Consider the following 21,142-nt stretch of genomic DNA (forward strand, 5'->3'; position numbering starts at 1 on the left):
CAGTTCTCTATGGCAAAAAGAACTGAAACGTATACGAGGATTAATCTTAAATTTGTTGACTATGGGACACTTACCATTATCATGATTTTTTTTAATATACTCTGATAGTTACAAACTCATCTTGATTTCAAATCCTAATTGTTTTTTAATATACTCTGATTGAAACAGCTCAACATTAGGGAAAGAAGGTGTATCTTGAAAAAGAAAATCATCCACTAGAGAGATATGTTCCAGCGTTATCTTCAAAAGCATATCAGTAGATGTCAAAAACGTTATTCTGTCAACTTGATTCAGTTATCTGCTGACACTAACTATTACAGCCTTTTACTGATCACAGGTAAGTGATCAGCTTACAGAATCACTATATACACTTCAGATTTCAATGCCTTTATGGAAAGGCTGACTGCTATTGTTCTAATAAAGAGAGTTGTAGCTGTAGCAGGTAGCAATAATGGATGAGATGCAGATGAGAAGTGCAGGGAGTAAGGTGGTGTTGAGGAGATTACTTTCACTGAAATATCCAGAGATTGTTATTGTTCCATCTGCAATTACTCGAGCTAGAGTTCCAGCTTCTGTTGACAGCAATCCCCCATTGAAGGTTCCACGTGAAAGCCTTGATGACATCACTTTTGATAGAAGTGAAAGGTTTACTCCTGAATACAGCAAACAAAAATAAGAGGGCACATTCAAGGAGCAGATTTCAGCCTCAGATTTTACCACAAATTGTGAAGCAATTTAATAGATCTAAAATATTTTCATATGAGAAGACAAGCACCATACTGAAATTTCAGATTGTCACGTAAAGTATCCTTTTTGTTTCCTTTTTAACAACTAATGGACTTTGTTCATGTGACACTTCCCAGTTCAAGTAAAAATTCATAATTATCTGAATAGTTTAAATATTGCCATTTTCATCGGATAATGTAGAGTTGTCAGCAAAGATTCTACTTATAAATTTTGGGAATCATTAACAAATTACCTTCAAGAACTTCAGCAGACACAAATGTGAGAAGGGCTGATCCAACATATTGAGTCACTGAATAAGGAATCATTATATGGAAGCTTAGGAGTAGTCCAATGCAAACCATGATTTCTGATGTGAGTAGAATTTGCCTGCAACCAGAAGCCAACCAGAATGGAAGGATCAAATGTGTGAGAAAGTAATAGAAAGAGGTAAGATTAGTTGTTTTGAGATAGCAGATGACAAATGTGGTACAAACTCCATTTAAAATGTACATTAAACCATGAGCAAGTAACTACATTTTTTTTATCACAAAACAAATCCTAGAGCTTTTGAGGATCAGAAACAAAATAACTATTAAAACGCCAAACTTTAGGATCACAAGGAATTTGAATGATGATGACGATGATTAATAAGACAAGATTTCTTTAGTAATACTTGAATCTGTACCTTTCTTCAAACATGTTGCTGATGTAGTTTCCAACAACAATATTTACTGGAAGCACTGTAAGACCAAGACATGCAAGAAAAATGGATACGTTGCTGGTTGACCAAATGAAATAGTATTCCGTGATGAGGCTTGATTCGGCAAGTACGATCTCCATTGCATACTTGAGCATAAAATACACAAATAACTGAACCTGATAAATATATTTATAGTTAGTGCAAAAGCTTGAATACCATCACATTAAATTTTTCCAGCACAAAAGCCATGAAGATTCTACTACAACAATAACAGAAAAAGTCAATAGTGGTTTTCAGATATCATACTTCTTTATCTGTTTTTTGTTCAATTTGATACTAGGAATAGGAGTTCAGTCCAGTTCAGTATTAGTATAATAGGGTTAGTGCATCATATTTTCTATCACATCAAACAATGTAGATGAAACAAAAATCATAATCATGGGTTTCTGACCTTTACTGATGGTGTAAGTAACTTGTATGCCACCACAATAGAAGTCACTGGTTTCTTGGTTTCTTCAGCATTATCATTTTCCTCTTCTCCTTCTTCATCCTGCTCTTTTTCTTCGGAGTTCATTAGTAATGGTTGAGTAGGCTCGTTCTCTACTGCAACATGTACTGCTGGTCCTATGAATTTTAATGAAATGAAAAAAGTAAAACTAATGGAACAGTTTCAGAGAAGCATCACTTCAGATCAACATGGTGGATTCGTTTCATATAAAAGTGATCCTGCTGTCATACCTGTAGTTGCTTCATATAGCACAAGATTTGCTTCATTCTCATGAGCGGGTTCCTTGAAACAAATCCACAACCACAGTAGATAGATAAGCCATGAAAGAGACATTACCCAGCCAGGTAGAGTGTCTTGGTTCATGGTGAACTTGTAAATCCTAAAATCTGTCTGTAACAAACAAGCAAGAGCTGGACCACAAGCCATTCCCAAAGCACTTGCACTAACAAAACCTGCTGAAGCCTGCATCCGAAGTTTCGAAGGTACACAATCACTGATATAACGCCTGTTAATAGCCCTTGCAGATCCTAACCTGAAATATAATTATATCAATCATGTAACTTAATAAAAGATGGAAATCACTTTGGTTGTTCTAAAATGGATAGAACCAAAGAGAACAGGAACAACATACCCGCAGAAAAGGCGTCCTATGAGTAGAACTACTATTGAATTCATATCAAAAGCCAATGCATACAAGGTGTTTCCAATCAGAAGAACGATGCTACTGAATACGAGGGGTCTTAGATATGATCGGTTTGACCATGCACTGAAATAAACTGAAGAAAACATCTGCGCAACAGCCATTGTACCAATGACAACACCGCAGACACTTGCTGCAGCTCCAAGGTTCAAAGTATAGTTGTCTGCCGTAGGTACGATAATGTAAGTGTTCACCATATACAAAAATGTGTTTGCCAAGTTCAAAAGAAGGGACATAAAATGATATCTTTCATCAACAATTTGATCTTCTGATGGAGATGGTAGCTCCTCTTGCATGGTAAAAGCATGTCTTCCCAAAAACTGAAGAAAGTTTGTTGAGTTTGATAATCTGCCTACAGCTGCTTTGATAGATTTGAGAACAGGATCCTTCAAGAGAAGTCAGAAGGAGACAGTCATCAAGTGTTGCAAGGATACATTAGGAAATAGGAAAAATAGAAATTGAAAACAATCAAAAATTGTTTTCACTGTTTTATGTACAAACTTCTGAAAACAGAGCATAAAATAGCCCCTTGGATGCTATAAATTGTAGAAGACCAAGGGAACTCTTTTTTAACTAAAAATAAAGATAGAAAACAAAAACAAAAAATCTCTGTGCTTGTCTTTTCTCCACCGAAATTGGTATCAGAGCAAAGAAAAGTGTTGGTAATGCCAACAAATATCATGCAACTGCTAACCTGATGAGTATAAGAAGGCTGGTCATATATAGAAATGTAGCTTCCTTGACATTGTTGTAGATCTTGAAGGTCTGCCAGACCATGAGATAAAACACCAACAACTGCCCCAATGCCCTGCAAAGAAGCTATTACTGATACTGCTCAAACAAACAAAGAGCAAACAGTGAAAAATAAAAAACCTACTGCATCATACAATCTCACATTTTGTAGTGTTAGTGTTGTGACATTAAGCAGGATGATAAAGAACCTACTTTGAAAAATAAAAAACCTACTGCATCATACAATCTCAAATAATTTGAACTAAAATTTGAAAAAAGTGGTATTCAGGGATAGAAACATTACCACTTGCCTGAAAACCTGCCTTAGTTGGGAATAAGGATGATTTGCTCGTGTCTTGACGTAATAGTCTGTGAATTTATAGCCAAACCGTTTGTCAATCTTCTTCAAGATCTTTCTCAGACCAATAGCATTCATTTCCACAAAAGTAAGAAGCCTTAAAAGATCTCGTCCCACATCTCTATAGGCTTCTTGGAGTTCAGAGATGTTTATACTATTTGGCTGCTGGAAAAGAGTGTTATGCTCTTTTCCAATATCTGACAGCCTATGTGCAAGTACTCCTTGTTGTTCAAGAAGAAACAAAACAATTTTTTCAATCTGAAATTCAAGATCAATGAAAGATTACTTAGTCTTTATCATATTTTGGATATATGACATGACTGATATGACTCTTAACCTCAATTTGTTTTTTGAAAATTTTAAGTGGCATTTTTATTTGATAACACAAAAACCTCTTTGGTTTTTCTCTTTGTACATGGGAAGTTAACAAAATGAAGGAAAAGATCATGCATGTTGTTGGAAAACCCATAATTGACTATCTAACAGTTAACAATGTCTGGTGTGCTTATCCTAAATAAAGCATCTTTTGTAGTAGATGAGTTGGAATATGTTTGACAAATTCATAAAAGCCAAAAAAGGATGAGATGAACTTTTCCACACAAAGTGGAATATGTATTTTAATCTTATATAAGTGACAACATTAAGTTACCTGATTGTCTAGCAGCATTGAAAAGTCTCTGAGAACATTATGACGATTTTGAGCTCCAACCTCCATTTGTTCTACATATCTCTTAACTTTCTTTTTCATTAACTTATAGTTGATATAATATCTGAAAAAAGTTCAATCAGTTTTACCAGAATTTAAACAACCATTTCTCGTTTTGGTGCAAGTATCATTACCACCATTAAAACAAAAGAGTTAAAAATATGACTACCAAATAGAACGGAAAGAATTAAACAATATTAAAGTTCACTAATCATGCCATAAACAAAAAAAAAAAGAATCAGAAAAATCTTATGAAATCATCTTTATTTCTCGTCATCGTACTTGTTATTTAACAGAAAGTCCAATCTGTCCAAAGTCAAGGTGGAACAAGACATGGAAGGTGCTACACAATATAATATAATAACATAAATATGATATAAATAAATAAAAATCTTGAAAATTTTGATAGAGCTGATCAAATGAACGTACCCTTTCCATTCTTGAATCTGTAATTCTCTCAACTTTTTACCGTAGCCAACCATACTCAAGAAAGAATGTCAGTGAACTGTAGCAAACCAGAAACAAGAGTTAGAATCCCTACAAAGCTACATAACAAACTTCAAGCTTTGTAAGACTATGGAAATGGAATGATGAACCTGATAATAATAGCCGCAACTCTCTTTCCTCTCAGAGATCAATACTTCAATCGGAAGACCACAGAGAAAAGGAATACTAGTAAGGGTACAGCATCATGGACTCTGCAACCTTAATCAGGAAGAGTCATTCAATGAAAACTTATGATCTTCTTCACGAACCATTGATATCATAAACACAAAAAATCATTTTGAAAATCAGCACTAAATTGAAAATCCAAAATTGCAACAGTGGTTTTATGCAGAAGTAAAAACACCAAACATGCCCTGTGATGATTTCCAAAAGTAAATGATCACCAGGAAGTGAGGAAAGAGAGTGCAGAAAGTAAAGAAAGCAATACCGAGTTCAAAATATTGAAACATAAGCACCTTTGTCTATGTCATTGTCAGGGACATGGATATAGTATCTTGTGTGTTCTAGTTTCATCAGAAACAACAAAAACATGCATAAACAATTCAGAAACTCAAGTTCCCATGACAAAGACAAACCAAGGAAATGCTGTTAAACGGTAATTGTATGTGATAGAGAATCACAAATATTTGGGATTCTAGAAACGGAAGCATGCATGTTTGCCGATAGAAAATGGTTGTATTTAAAATTTAAATTTCTTCTCATTTAATAAAAAAAGTTTAATGACTATTTCTTAACAAATAAAAAACTTCTGTTAGATCACTTTGAAGAAATCAAATTTATCGTAATTTATATTTTATGATTAAAGTATAAAACTAAATAACTTATTTTCAAAACTAAAATTAGTTATCGGTTTTAGTCCTATTTTTTTGGGAGTATATTTCATAAATCATAATAAGTAAAAGCGTGAACATAAGTCTCAAATTATACAATTGATTGCGTAAATATATATATATATATATATATATATATATATATATATATATATATATATATAAATAATATAACTTTTATTTGAATTGGATTAAATTATGTTTTTAAGTTATATTCAAAATTAGTTGCAATATAATAAAAAAATGTTTTTTAGTTTATATAACATCAATTTCAATTGAATTAAATCAGTTTTTTTAAAAATAAATTAAAAATCCAATCTAATATAAAAAAATTAGTTTATATATTTAATTTGTTAAATTGTTAACTTATTCAGGTTTTTTGTCTTTAATTCTTTTTTCAGAGTTTTATTAAGTTGAATTAGTTTGTTGAAGCTTAAATAAATTTTAAATTTTAAATATATAACCAAATTTTATTAAATATTTATTTTTTAAAATTAAATATTTAATAAATACTATTAGGTCTTCAAAAAAAACATGGATGACATACCATTACCTCAAATTTATTTAAACCTTTTATTTATAAACAGCAATTGGAAGTAACAAATGTAATGTCGATAGACGAAGCACGTGACATGAAGGAAAACTCTCTTTGCCACCACACACGTATGCACTAACCTATGTATGTGGAGACGAGTTTTCTGAATTTTTTCACCATCAACTAATTAAAAATGTAGTTTAATTTTTTATGAAAAGTCTATATAATGTAAAATCAATCAATCAATTTATATAAGCTTTAAACGTTAAAATTACCTGGATCTAATTTCCTTATAAAAGAATTTAATTGACAGTGTAATAGACTAAAAACAATTATTTATTTTTTACATATTGTAAAAGAATACGGTTATATGTTATATTCAAAATTGCTATAGTGCTTGTTTTTATTAACTTCCTAAAATATCATAGTTACTCTAAGGTTTCCTAAAATTATTATAAATATCAGGTTTATATTGTTAACTATTATGATTTCTTTAAATATATGTCCATTAAACTCATTAAAATGGTTTATTACTAGTTTCTAAAATTATTTATAATATAATTTCTCGTGGCTAACGAATAAAGATTATAGAAGATAAAGAAAAACTGAGCTTCTCAAAAAATAGTAAGACCATGTTTGGAAAAAGCATCAGCCACATCATTCTTTTATCACTGATCTATATTATACATACATATATATATATATATATATATATATATAGATATATAAATTTAAAAAATATTTTCACAGGAGAGTCATGTGTGATCCTGATGAGAAATCTCATGTAGAAAGAATATGGACCAAGTAAAACTATATTTATATAGAAAGAAATTAGAGAAACACGAGCAAGAGCATGAAGGTGATAGAGAGAATCTTAAGAACACATACAGACAAAATGATTCTTCCAAAAGAATATACAACACAGAATAAAACTGATATATCACAAAGCTTGTTCTCACTAGTGACTCATCAGTTTAGCTTTCTGAGATTATGCATAGGAAGTAAGTCTTGAAAAATCATGCACCATAAAATATGTGCTCAAAATACAGATATGACCAAAGAAATAATAAGAATTACTGTTGTGTGAGAGCAGAGCTATTGCTTATAAAATTCTTACAGAAGTAAATACAGTTAAGTTTAACTACAAGAAAAAATGAGTTTTTATAACAGAGATAAAGATACTCTTGCACTAACTAAAATATTACTTAATTTATGATGAGTATTGGGACCCAATTACTGTATATATATATATATATATATATATATACACACACATACACACACCGTGAGATGCAGATTCTATTTTAAGAAATTGTATATTGTTTTTTTATGTAAGTATCATAGGATTCAAAATACGAAGTATGTGTACTTTTAACTTGTCAATGAAAATGAAAATGAAAAAGGAAAAATATATGCACGTAGTCAGATTAGAGATATGCATTACTTACCATAGCTGATATGAGATTGAAGATATCATTTCAATCATGAGTGCAATGTTTCTGGTTTAGTACTTTAGCCACTCCAGTTTGACAGAAGCTGAACTCAATGGAGGAAAAATTTACCTGAAAGAAAGTATATGGAAATTAAGTTTTACAAGCAAATGCATGTGGTAATGTTAAAAATATTTCAGGAGCTCTTAGATACACATAGACATGTATGTGTAAGAAACTGAGTGATTTGACAACCAACAAATCCATTTTTACAGGCCACACTCACCAGTATGCAGCACTCAGACACTCTTTTGGCTTTAAGAAAAACCAAAGGCCACATTCACATGTTATACAGAACTCCTATTGAATTTATAGCCTGGTAAGAATCACCATGATGATCTTAGTAAATGATGGATTACCAAACCTTTTAATCAGTAGTGGACAGGTGTTTTGTCCTGATTGCAAAAGTGACTTTATGCAGTTTAGTTAATTATTTTTGTCCGTTGATAATTACTGTTATATATAATATATCTTCCCTTTTCTGTCATTAACAGTGTTATGAATTTCTTATAAGCACTACCCTACCAAAAACGTGAAGGACTTCTAGAGTTTGTCAGAAACTCTAGGGAGTGTTTCTATCAATGTGTCTTAACACATACTTTTCAAGAACTTTATGTCATGTAAACTATTAAAAATTCAACTGTTAAATCATATTTTATTATAACTACATACTATCATAAGTGTTGAGTCGAATCTTATGAAAAAAAAAAAAGAAGTCATGATACAGTAAAAATTTTTATTTTCAACTATTCATTTTTACTATTCATTTTTTTACTATTTATTTTTACTATTCATTTACTATTACAAAAATATTATTTTAAATCAAATTCTATCTGATCCACCTTGCACTTACTTATCACTTTGACACTATTCATTTTTTTACTATTCACTATTTACTATTTACTATTCACTTTTTACTATTCAATTTACTAAAAAAAATCCTAAATAGGTTATCAAAAATTTGAACCTCTCCTTCTAGAATTACTAAAATTTTATATCCAAAATTTACATTTTTCTATCCATTAAAATTATTATTACTAATAAAATGCTAAAATTTACTATTATAAATATTTTTCATGAGTCTTACATTCTCCCCAACAAAAAAAAATTTCGACCTCGAAAATTCTATACATCAAGAAAATAGTTGAGGGTATAATTGCTTCATTTCTTCTTCTAACTCCCACGTAGAGTCACCTGTTCTCCTATCCCAAACTACCCTAACTAAGTTGATAGTCTTCCCTCTAAGCTCCTTTGTTTTAGTGTCTTCTATACTAACAGGTTGCACTTCTACGGATAGATCCTCTCTGATTTGAATATCTTCTACTTCTAAAATGTGAGAAGGATCATGAACATATTTTCGTAGTTGGGAAACATGAAAAAATGGATGGAGATTGGCTAACCGAGGGGGTAACGCAATCTCGTAAGCGACTGGCCCAATTCGCCTCAAAATTTGGTATGGACCAATGAACTTAGGAGAAAGTTTCCTCGAGCGAAGAGCTCTACCGATACCTGTGGTTGAAGTTACTCGCAGAAAAACATGATTCCCAACCGCAAACTCTAACGGTCTCCTCCTTTGATCTGCATAGGATTTCTGCCTATTTTGAGATGCTCGCATCCTCTCCTGTATAAGCTTCACCTTCTCTGTGCTCTGCTGAACTAGTTCTGGTCCCGTCAACACTGCCTCTCCATCCTGAAACCAACAAAGAGGTGTTCTGCAGCGCCTCCCATATAATGCCTCAAACGGTGCCATACCGATGCTGGCCTGATAACTGTTATTATAGGTGAATTCCACCAATGACAACACCTCATCCCAAGCACCCAAGTGATCCAAGACACACGTCCTCAACAAGTCTTCTAGTGACTGGATCGTCCTTTCTGACTGACCATCTGTCTGGGGATGGTAAGCTGAGCTCATTTGCAATCTGCTGCCCATCTCGCTCTGAAGCGTTTTCCAGAATCTAGAAGTAAAGCGAGGATCTCTGTCCGATATGATGCTAGAAGGAATGCCATGTAGTCTCACGATCTCTTTGACATACAGTTGTGCCAACCTCGCCATAGACATCCTTAATTTGATTGCCAAGAAATGAGCACTCTTGGTCAACCTGTCTACAATTACCCAAATAGCATCATGACTCCTAACCGTGCATGGTAAATGGGTAACGAAGTCCATGGCTATGCTATCCCATTTCCACTCCGGAATCTCCAACTGTTGCAATAAGCCTCCGGGTCTCTGATGTTCTATCTTAGCCTTCTAACACATTAAACAAGAGGCAACAAACTGAGCTACATCTCTCTTCATACCGGACCACCAAAAAGACTCCTTAAGGTCTTGATACATTTTAGTCATGCCAGGATGCATGCTAAAACGACTTTTATGACCTTCCTCCATGATTAACTTCTTCAATCCCGAATTACTAGGGATACAAACTCTGCCTTTGAACCTTAAAATACCATCAGCCCCCAAGGTAAAATCTTTACCTTGTTCAGTCCCCATCAAACTGGCTGACGTTTGGATCTCAACATCCTTCGACTGCTCTTCTTTAACATGCTTCAATAAGTCATTAGACACCACCAAATTACTGCATCTGATGCTGTCAGCTTCAAATTCTACCTGTAACCTCAAATCTCTGAAGCTTTCTACCAGCGCCAACTCTCTTACCTTTAAGGCTGATATGTGTACTGACTTCCTGCTCAATGCATCTGCCACCACATTAGCTTTTCCAGGGTGATAAAGAAGATCAAAATAAAAAATCTTTAAGGAATTCCATCCATCTTCTTTGCCTCATATTAAGCTCCTTCTGATCAAAGAGGTATTTCAAGCTCTTATGATCACTGAAAACCCGAAATTGTGCACCATACAGGTAGTGCCTCCAAATCTTCAAAGCAAATACAACCGCCGCCAATTCCAAGTCATGAGTAGGGTAATTCTTCTCATGAACCTTGAGTTGTCTTGACGCATACGCCACTACCCTCTTCTCCTGCATCAGCACACACCCTAATCCCTGATGAGAGGCATCACCGAAAACCTCAAAAGGTTTACCTATGTCAGGGATAACCAAAACTGGAGCGCTAGTCAACTTTTGCTTTAGTTCTTGAAAGCTGACCTCACACTTGTTAGTCCAAACAAAAGGCTTATCTTTTCTGGTCAATTGCGTCATTGGCGCTACTATTCTAGCAAAGTTTTTGATAAAGCGGCGATAGTAGCCCGCCAAACCCACAAAACTCCTTACTTCAGTAACAGTTTTTTGGCCTTTCCCACTGAAGTACGGCTTGTACCTTAGCTGGATCCATAGCAATTCCACTAGCTGAAATGACATGCCCCAGAAATTGAACCTCTTTCATCCAGAACTCACACTTAGACAGTTTGGCATAAAGTTTTCTTTCTCTCAATACCCCAAGCACTGTTCTAAGGTGATCTTCGTGTTCTTCCCGAGTCTTAGAGTAGACTAGTATGTTGTCTATGAAGACAACTACGAATTTATCTAAGAACGGTCTGAAGATCCTATTCATGTAATCCATAAAGATGGCTGGAGCATTAGTCACACCAAAAGGCATGACCACATACTCATAATGGCCATACCTAGATCTGAAAGTCGTCTTCTGTACATCATCGGCTTTTACCAAAATCTGATGGTAGCCCGACCTCAAATCAATCTTAGAGAACACTGTAGCTCCGTACAGTTGATCCATCAAGTCATCTATTCTCGGCAACAGATACTTATTCTTGATCGTCAACTTATTCAGCTGCCGATAGTCAATGCACAACCTTGAGCTACAATCCTTCTTCTTTACTAGCAACACCGGTGCACCCCATGGCGAAGCACTCGGTCGGATAAACTGTTTCTCTAACAGTTCTTCAATTTGATTCTTCAACTCAGCCAACTCGGCTGGATCCATCCGATAAGGGGCTATAGATACTGGCCCTGCTCCTGAGACCAGATCAATAGAGAACTCCACTTCCCGCAGAGGAGGTAAACCAGGAACTTCTTCAGGAAAGACATCCATGAAGTCATTCACAACCAGAAGGTCTACACTCTGGTTCCCATGCGCTGAAGAGTTTAAATCAAAAGTCCCATCCACATGGAACAAGATTAAGAAACAGCTGGCGCCCTCAAAGATGTCTTGCCTCAACACACCGAGTGATAACGACATATCTTCACCTTTATCGGGAAATATTAGCTTTTTCTCTCCGCAATCTAAGAGAATACGATTGGTGGCTAACCAATCCATTCCTAGAATCACCTCTAGCCCTTGCAGAGGTAGACAAATAAGGTTCACTTTGAACCTACACCCCTCTATCTCGATAGGACATCTAGGACATACATTAGATGTCTTAACTAACCCAGTTGTCGGTGTAGACACCACCAGATCGCATGGGAGCTCTCTGATAACTAAACTAAGCCTCTCCACACAAGCCTTCGACATAAAGGAATGTGTCGCCCCCGAGTCAAACAATGTCACACATGAAGCTCCAAATAACAAACAACTGCTAACAATCAAATTACCTGCATTGGCTGCCTCAGCTCCAATCAATGCGTAGACTCTCCCTACTGCTTGTGGTCGGTTACCACCCCCCTGGATAGATCTTCCAGCCTAACGTGGTTGTGGTCCTCTCCTCATAGTAGTAGGACAGTCTCTGGCATAATGTCCCTCTTTCCTGCAGATGTTACACTTCCTATACCCTTCTAGCTGAGGGCACACAACCTGGAGGTGTGGTCCACCACACTTGAAGCATCTCACGGGATTGGCAAAGTTGGATTGCCCCGATAACTGAGAGGAAGAACCCCTAGACCCAGAGGAAGTAGGTCTAGAGAAATGGGCACTCCTAGAAATTGAGCCTCCCCTCGATATCATAGGTCCACCAACCCTCAGTGGTTGGCTCTGTTGTTTCTGAGGTCCCTCAGAATCCTTCTTAGTCTTCTCCATGTCACGAGCCATCTCCACCAGAGCAGAAAACTCTCTAATGCGTAACCCCTTCACAAGTAGCTTGATATCACCTCTCAAGCCGTTTTCGAATTTCCTGTATTGCCACTCTTCATCTACCGCCATAGTGTTGAAGCGGAGCAGATGTTTGAAACGATCAGGATATTCTGATACTGTTTTGTTGCCCTGTACTAGCTCCAGAAATTCCACTTCTTTGGCAAATCTGACACTGTCAGGGAAATACTCAGTGTAGAACTTGACCCTAAATAGCTCCCAAGTAATAGGAGTCTCACTCCTTTCCAAAATCATCCTCATGCTGCTCCACCAGTGGCCAGCTTCCCCGGTCAATAGATACTGGGTGTAGGCCAGTTTCCTCTCATCAGGACACCCCTTAGCCTCATAGATTCTTTCCATGTCCCTAAACCAATGATCAGCTTCGTCAGGGCTACATTTTCCAGTGAATCGAGCTGGATGATGTTGGAGAAAGCTTTCTAGACTCCACTCTGGGACAAGAATAGCGGAGGAAGAAGCACTTGGAGTGGTCCTGCCATTAGTCAACACTTCCATGAACTGCCTTTGAGTGTTCTCAGATGACACTCTTGCATTCTCAGCAGCTACCCTAGCGGATTCCAGATTTTGTAAAGCTACGGTGTTCTGTTGAACCAGTGCAGCATTCTGCTGTTGCAACGCTTGAAGCACCGCATTTAACATCTGGTTAGAGTCAGACGGATCGACCGGTGAGGAAGGAGGAGGAGGAAACCTAGGTGCCATCTTCTGTTTACACAAAAAGGAAAGACCCTTAGTCTTACTCAAAGACACAAGAACACCTATCTTGAACATGATTAAGAGTACACAAGCATAAGCAAGGCACACACATACCCTACAGGATTTCCTAAGGACAGAAACTGCTCTGATACCATTAATGTAACATCCCGATTATATAATAACATAACAACCAATATTATATAATAAAGACGTTAACATCCAAATATAGAGAACAGTCGGAGTATGACGTGTAATTAAATGTGAAATTACAGTCATCCAGAAATAAAAGAAACAGAAAATTTAAACTTGAACAGTTGAAAGGATTAAACACTACAAGTGTTCAATCAGGAAATTCCTAAGAAAACTACTCTGCAACATCAGTAACCTCCAGCTCTTGCTCCAAGGGTATCTCCGCGACAACATCTGCTCCAATCCAAGTGGATGATCATTGCCAAAGAAACATACCCAAACAGCACACAACACAAACAATGCAAGGGTGAGCTAGATATAAAAAGCATGTTATACATATAGCACAATTAATTCATGTTATCATACTTAAATTCGTATAAAAGAACAATTATAGCATACTTATTAAACCATAATTCACCCACTCACACGACATGCAAAAGTCATCCAAACATGGTAAACTAACATCACAAGACCTGTTACTTTATACCCCGACTCGTCCGGACTAGAATGATAGTCGAGCTATGGCGGGTCTTGCACTCGTGGTGGCTTATGAAACTTGGGCTCCCCACCCTACCACATTCACGAGGTTAATCCGTTATTACTCACCTTGGATCATACTGGAAGCACCCAAGACTAGGACCTCCTACTACTCCTCACCACATGGTTCAATCCTCTTTACATGAGAAGAAAGACCATTGGAGTTTTAGGATGACCCCCAAGACTGAGCTCCTACTTTCATTCTAAACACTACTAGGGCACCACCATGTATCCTCTCCTTGAGGATCATGGAATTACGTCCATGAACCATACTCTCACTTTGAAACTTAACCCAAGACATGAATAACCAGATACCATCATATTATCATAGTGAAACCAACATACCTCATACATTCACCTACTTCCCACAATAATCACATCATGTTCAGACGCATAAATTCAAATCAACATCATAAAATACATTCATCACAGAAATCATACAAGATAAATATATTACAAATAAAATAACAATAATAAAATATTACTATAAATGGTCATCGTAGAAGAATCAAATGTTTGACAATCATTAAAATAATCTTAATACATAAAAATTCTTGGGGAAACAAGAAGTTGAATCTGGCAGAGCCGGTTAGACAACTTCTAATCCTTCCAGGAAGATGCAATAAAAATTAAATAGAACAATAAAAGTTCTGGGGAAACAAGAAGTTGAATCTGGCAGAGCCGGTTAGACAACTTCTAATCCTTCCAAAATAAAAACGAATGAGGAAAACAATATAAAGTGTGGGGAAACAAGAAGTTGAATCTGGCAGAGCCGGTTAGACAACTTCTAATCCATCCAAAAATAAAAACGAATAAGGAAAACAATATAAAGTATGGGGAAACAAGAAATTGAATCTGGCAGAGCCGGTTAGACAATTTCTAATCCTTCCAAAATACAAAAATAAACAACTAATAACATACAAATGACATAACATAATCAACATCACATTTTACAACTATCACACTTGGATATCAACACCAAAGCATACTGATGAATCATTATTTTCTACACTTCACTTAGTTTATTGTGCTAGAATTAATTGTGGAATTGTGCATAAACGTCCAGTATTTTTCCGTTTTTCCATAATTGTGCTTAATTTGACTAGTAATTCAAATTTTGATTAATTTGAATTATCTAAAGCTAATTATTTGTATTATTATTTTGCAAGGAAAATATTGGAATCACAAATTTGGACTTCAAGAAAAATTGAGACATCAATTTTAATTTTAAACGAGGAGCTTGCATTTCATTCTTTTTGGAGTGAACTTGGAAGGCAATTACTTAGCCCTGGCCGTGACAGCAAGTGAATTCATTTTGGTATTTTGTGTGCATAAAGAAGGGTGCTACGTCCAGCAAACACCAAGGATTTTCTTTGAATAAAATTATAGAACGGTGTTGAATCAATAATTGGTGCCAAAGTGATTCACGGATGGGAATGAGCAAGTGTTGATTAATTTTGCTTGAGGAAGTAGTGCTTACTTCATTTTTAATTGGAGAAAAGTATATGTCATATGGCTGGAAATTGACACGACGAGACACCACTTGGAGGGAGCCCACATTTTATTTTTGGAAACACATGGATTAATTTGTAGAAGATTACATCCAAGATGTAGGTGTTGATTTACATTTTTTTTTATGGGTGAAAAATGAAGTGTAGCTGCCACAATTTCTAAGTAAAAATGCCACGGTTGCTTGGAATCTTTCAAAGAAATAAATCAAATAGAAAAGAGGGGCCACCACCCACGGTTTTGGTTCAGAGCATTTAGTTTGCTTGGCACAATGTGCACTCCCAAATCCAAATTGAAAAGGATATGCATATGAGAAAAATATGGGCTGCCACTAAGAATATTATTCTTAAAAAGTGAAAAGCATGTTCCATTCACGGTTTGGTTTGGAAGAGTGATATGCTAATTTATTTTGTTAGTTTGTGGCCACTCATTTCACGTAGAAGAATTTGGAACACATGCCACACAGCCATTCATTTTGGCAGCTCACGTTCTCAGCACACACACTTCATGGCCACTTGGAGAAGAAGCTCCATACTGCACGGACCATTTCCGTTTCTGCTGGAGAAGTTTCTTACTAAGAGCAAGGGGAAACATGGACTGGAAGAAGTGAATGGATTGTCCACCAAAAATAGAAGCAGTTCTCGGTCCTTCAATGCATCCAGCAGTTGGCAACAGAGAAGAACACGGCCTGCAGGAAGCACACACGTTCCAGCTGAGTTGGAGGCGGAAGAGCATGTCCAGAAATATCCAGCAAGCCACCTTGAGAGAAAGAAATCCACGGACTAGTAGCACATGAAGTCCAGCACGTCCAAAGGAGCCAATCCAGTGCCCACCAGCAGCTGCAACGTGTGGAGGGAAGTCATGGCAGCAGAGGCGTCCAGCAGAGAAGGTGCTGTCACGATGAAGAAAGACTCACACAGTGATGTTTCTGGGATGAACGGGAAGCTCACGGCCTTCACACAAGGAAGGAGCGTCCAACGGTTTCAAAGAGATATAGTGCCCACACATTCACGTCCCAGCTGCAGCAACACTTAGGGGACAACCACTTTGAGAGAAGAAATTAATTGGCTTGGAGAATGGTACAGAGATGTCTCGGCTTTGCTGGAAGTAGAAGAGAATGAAGAAGGAAGTGATGGCTTGACGTGGAAACGGGAGGCACTCTTGATCCAGCAACTGGTCCACCAACAAATAGCATGAGCAACAAAGGGCAGCCTCCAAGCTGGTCTAGAAGCAGCAGCACCGGTCCTTGAGCCGCACCCATCCAGCAGTGGTATTCTCGGCAGTAGAAGTGTTGTTAGGAAAGAACAGGTGTTTGAATGGAGAGATGCATGCTGAGTTGTGAAAGCTTCACGTGAGAAAGAAGAGGAGCCCACGATTGGAATGGTGTGCAAAAAAGTGATTGAAGAAGAAGACAAGTTGGGCTCACGGGTTTGGGAGGCTAGCAATTCCCTTCCAGAAAGATTTGCTATAAGATGCAAGCATCATCAGAGAAGCAAGGAATCAGATTTTAGAGTAGGAATTAGGAGTACTCACGCCCCTGGTGGAAGAGGCTCTTGCCTCTTCCTCTTTCAATCAACTCTCTGTATTTTCATTTTCCAAACAGTGCAACAGTGATTTATTTTCTGAAGCGTATAGTGTGTTACTGTAATTTTTATTTTCACTGTCCAGGGATTTAATTTCAAGTGTTGAATCTTTGCTAAATTTGATTTCCAATTAAGTGCTTTTATTTTTGCTGTGTCTTCTATTTTACCATTTAGTATTTTTTTTTTGCACCGTTAAATTTTGTCATTGTATTTTTACCGTTCAGTTTTTATCACCATTAAAATTTATTTCAAAAGTTTCTAAATTCTGTTTTAATTAAAACTCAATTGTTTTTAATTTATTTTATTTTTCAGTGTCAAAAACATCCACAAACCCCCCCACTTTGTGTTAAATCTAAGACTGAACCACATAAATTGGTCCTTGAGAGACGACCTAGGAGTCACATCCTAGTTATACTGCATAATTTCGTGCACATCAAATTTGTATGACCGCGACAGTCGTACCAAATTTTGGCGCCGTTGCCGGGGACCAATGAAGGTTTGGTTTTAGATTTTTGTTGTATAAATTTTTGTTCTGTTAATATGTTTGTTTTGTGTGTTTTGTCTTGTATATTTTTGTAGGCGACAACGACACCTTCAGCAAATTTTGGCGGCGTTGTCACTTCAGTCCAGGTTCATGTTTTAGATTTTTACTGTTTTTGTTTTGTTACGTGGTTGTAATATATGTTTTGTCTTTTATATTTTTATTGTGTTGTGTTTTGTATTATATCTGTTAATTAAAAAAAATTAATTAATAAAAAAAAAATTTAAAAATTAAAAATATTATGTTCTATCTTTTGTGTGCGTGTAACATGTATAAATGTGTTGTGATTTATTTGTTTAGTAATTTTTAGTATTTAGTTTTTATTTGTTTTATTTTATTTTTTTCATGTCTACCTATTCTGGCTATGTGAATACTGCTTATTCTGTGGATGCCTCTAGCTATGACTCTTATTCTGCATATTACTGTGATTTTAATTCTGCTAAATTTTATGATGAAAAAAATATGGATCATCCTCAATTTCCTGAGCTCACTCCTCGTGAGCTGGTCCCACCTAAGGATGATATTCATTGTGTTCTTAGCACTGGACTGATATATCTGCTCCCTAAGTTTCATGGTTTTGCCGGAGAATGCCCACATAGACATTTGGAGGAATTCCACAGCATGTGCTCTTCAATGAAGCCTCCACATGTCCCTCTTGATCACATTTTCTTGAGGGCATTTCCGCACTCATTACAAGGAGCAGCTAAGGATTGGCTGTATTGTCTTCCTCCAGGACTCATTACCAGATGGGAAGATCTTGAGGAAAACTTTCTGAGCAAATTTTCCCCTGTGCAAGATGGATACAACAACGGTCCTGGATGGAATGACCCTAACTTGGGATGGTACAATGCTCCACAACATCAATATCAAGAATCACCATTCGAGAGTCCTTTCATGCCTCCACAAGTCCAGCAATGTCAGAGTCAGCAGTATAATGCTCCTGCCCAAATAACTCCTCAGCCTTCAACTTCTGAGCCTACATTAAAGGAGTTACTAGAGCAGATGACCATACAGAGAATTCAGTTCGAGCAAATCCAGCAGGAAACTCAAGCTGCCATGAAGAATATGACTGATCAGATCAGGCAGATAGCCACTCTTGCACCTGAGGATAATGCTGAAGATTTTGAGGACCAGGCAAGAATAAGCAGTAGTACTGAACCAGGTAGACCACCTTCATCTTCCCACACTCTAGAAATCTTCAAGGAAGAGGAGGTAAGCATACCACAATTTGATTATTCTGTTGATTGTGATGATGATAGGTATGCTGATAATCATATTGTTGCTGAGCATGTTTTTAATTCTCCCTCTGAACATGAATCTGTTATTGATATTGCATATAATTTTGAAATTGATTCATGTTTTGAGGAGGTATCTACGGTTCAGTATGATAATTTGGGTGTTATACCCCTGCATGAATTTTCTTTGGAACCACATTGCACTAACCCTATTGCAGGAGGTACAAATGAATTTGATCAACATACACCCACAGTGGAAAACAAAGGTGCTTACACTGACAGTTCAAAGATCAACATGCACCTGCTGAATCCACTCAGTAACAATATTTGCTGCTTAGATCCGGCGGTGGAGGATATTTCACTGCTTGATCAAATCTGGAGGATGAAGCAGTTCGTCCTCAACAATTTCATGTTGGATCCTGAGGCGAAGAACATCTCCCTGATTGTCCAAATTTGGCAACTGCCACCATGACCAGGGAGCACTCTTTTTCCTCTTTATGTACATAGCTTTTCTGATGTGTTTTGATGGTTGCATTTATTTCATTTTATTTTTTTTTAAATTGTGGGCATAAAAATTAAAAAAAAAAATTGTGATAAAATATTTTGTTTTAAGCGTATCAAATCTTTATTCTGATATGTGTATTTATTTCTTAGTTTACGAATTATTTTTTTTTTTTTTAAAAAAAAAAAGAAAAAAAAGAAGAAAAAAAAGAAAAAAAAAAAGAGTTTTTGTGTTTTGTTTCAAGTATGTTATTTTGTTAATATATGTTAATATATGTATTGTAAATATGTGTTTTGTGTACTGTTTTTGACATTTGCATTTTCTGTGCTTTGATTTTTTTTGTCTTCTGTATTAGGTCTTTTGTTTTGTTAACTTGTCTTCTGTTTTATTTATTTAGTTTTTGTTAAAAAAAAAAAAAATCAACGCAAGTGCATAATTAACATGTAATGGTCAGTGGAATATAGTTTGAGCAGAGATAATAATTTAAGTGCATTTATTAATTAAAAAAAAAACAAAAATACATAAAAACATAATAAAAGATGTTCGGGGGTCGATCTTTAGTGATCGTTAACATTACACACCAAATAAAATAAAACACATAAAAAAAACATAAAAAGACATAAAAAAAATAAATATGTGTTCAGATTACAGTCCTCATTAATATTCTGGCCACACTCGGCCAGCGAAAAAAAAAACATAATAAAAAATAAAAACATAAAGCATTAAAAACGAAAGTAGTTGCTCGGTGGTGATCTTAGGGAGAGCTCCGTTGAGGGAACTCTGGTTCGGAATGTAGGAGGCCTAGGCGGAGGGATTTGTCGCTCATCTCTGTCGTCGTCGATGATGATCGGGACGGGAAACAGGTCCAGCAGCCTCGGTGCCCTCATTACCACCCAGCCATTTTCTTCTCAAAAAAAAAAAAAAAAATCGTGTTAATAATAAAAAAAATATCAATAAAAATTTAGATCTGATGAGAGTTCTTACCGTACATGTACAGCGGCAGTTGTGAAAACTGAGTGCCAGTGGGGTCTATCTCTGCTTGCCAGCGCCTGACCCTATTGCCGTGGTTGTTGAACCAGCAGTGCACGTTGTATTCGCTGGCATCTCCGTAGGTCCTTAGTCGAGACGTGATCTCGACGACTTGCGCTCGGCTTGGATGAGTGACCCCATAGTTGAAGATGTTGGTCATCATCTTGACCTGATCATCTGTTGGGCGCCACCGCTGACTCGTGTATCTCTCGATTTCCATCTCGCTCATCATATTCTAAAACATAAAACAAAAACATAAAAAAATAAAAAACAGAAAAATAAAAAGCTTAAAAAAAATTAGATTAGTTCTGTGTTTTCTTTATTTGTTCTTGTTTCCCGTTAGATTTATTTTGTCCTGTGAATCTTTGATGTTCAGTATCTTGTCTCAGGTTTGTCCATTTTCCAATTTTAGGTCATCGGTTTTTTTCAGTTTTAGGTCCATCAGTGTTTTTGTCCAGTTTTAGGTCCAGGTCCTTGCAAAGGGTCCTAACGGATCTAGGTCCAGTGTTTTGTCCATTCTTTATGTTTTTAGTTTGA

General features: G+C 36.2%; 1 protein-coding gene across 5 annotated transcripts; it reads right to left on the reverse strand.

The window, feature by feature from the left end:
• Positions 1-191: 191 nt before the first annotated feature.
• LOC108327989 (SPX domain-containing membrane protein At4g22990) lies at positions 192-8,082 on the reverse strand. 5 transcript variants are annotated; one of them, XM_017561751.2, is made up of 13 exons: positions 8,019-8,082; positions 7,751-7,864; positions 5,027-5,135; positions 4,860-4,935; positions 4,374-4,494; positions 3,671-3,982; positions 3,329-3,442; positions 2,566-3,020; positions 2,165-2,466; positions 1,878-2,050; positions 1,412-1,602; positions 980-1,113; positions 192-653 (listed from the first exon to the last, which is right to left on the reverse strand). In XM_017561751.2, the coding sequence occupies exons 4-13, from the start codon at positions 4,910-4,912 to the stop codon at positions 415-417; spliced, it is 2,094 nt and encodes a 697-aa protein (XP_017417240.1). In that variant the 5' UTR covers positions 4,913-4,935; positions 5,027-5,135; positions 7,751-7,864; positions 8,019-8,082; the 3' UTR covers positions 192-414. The 5 variants fall into 5 exon arrangements, with proteins under 5 accessions (XP_017417240.1, XP_017417242.1, XP_017417237.1 ...); XM_017561753.2 differs by lacking the exons at positions 7,751-7,864; positions 8,019-8,082 and adding an exon at positions 5,393-5,588 and having other exon boundaries at positions 5,027-5,128; XM_017561748.2 differs by lacking the exons at positions 7,751-7,864; positions 8,019-8,082 and adding an exon at positions 5,393-5,588.
• Positions 8,083-21,142: the final 13,060 nt, after the last annotated feature.

Source organism: Vigna angularis, chromosome 2 (genome assembly GCF_016808095.1).
Source record: "Vigna angularis cultivar LongXiaoDou No.4 chromosome 2, ASM1680809v1, whole genome shotgun sequence".
Lineage (NCBI taxonomy): Eukaryota > Viridiplantae > Streptophyta > Magnoliopsida > Fabales > Fabaceae > Vigna > Vigna angularis.

Coding starts and splice junctions, on each gene's coding strand:
- LOC108327989 (XM_017561751.2), bottom strand. CDS start 4,912: ATGGTTGGCTACGGTAAAAAGTTGAGAGAATTACAGATTCAAGAATGG. Junction 4,495..4,859: donor CAGATTCAAGAATGGAAAGG/GTACGTTCATTT, acceptor AACTTTTTTCAG/ATATTATATCAACTATAAGT. Junction 654..979: donor GTCTGCTGAAGTTCTTGAAG/GTAATTTGTTAA, acceptor TGCTGTATTCAG/GAGTAAACCTTTCACTTCTA.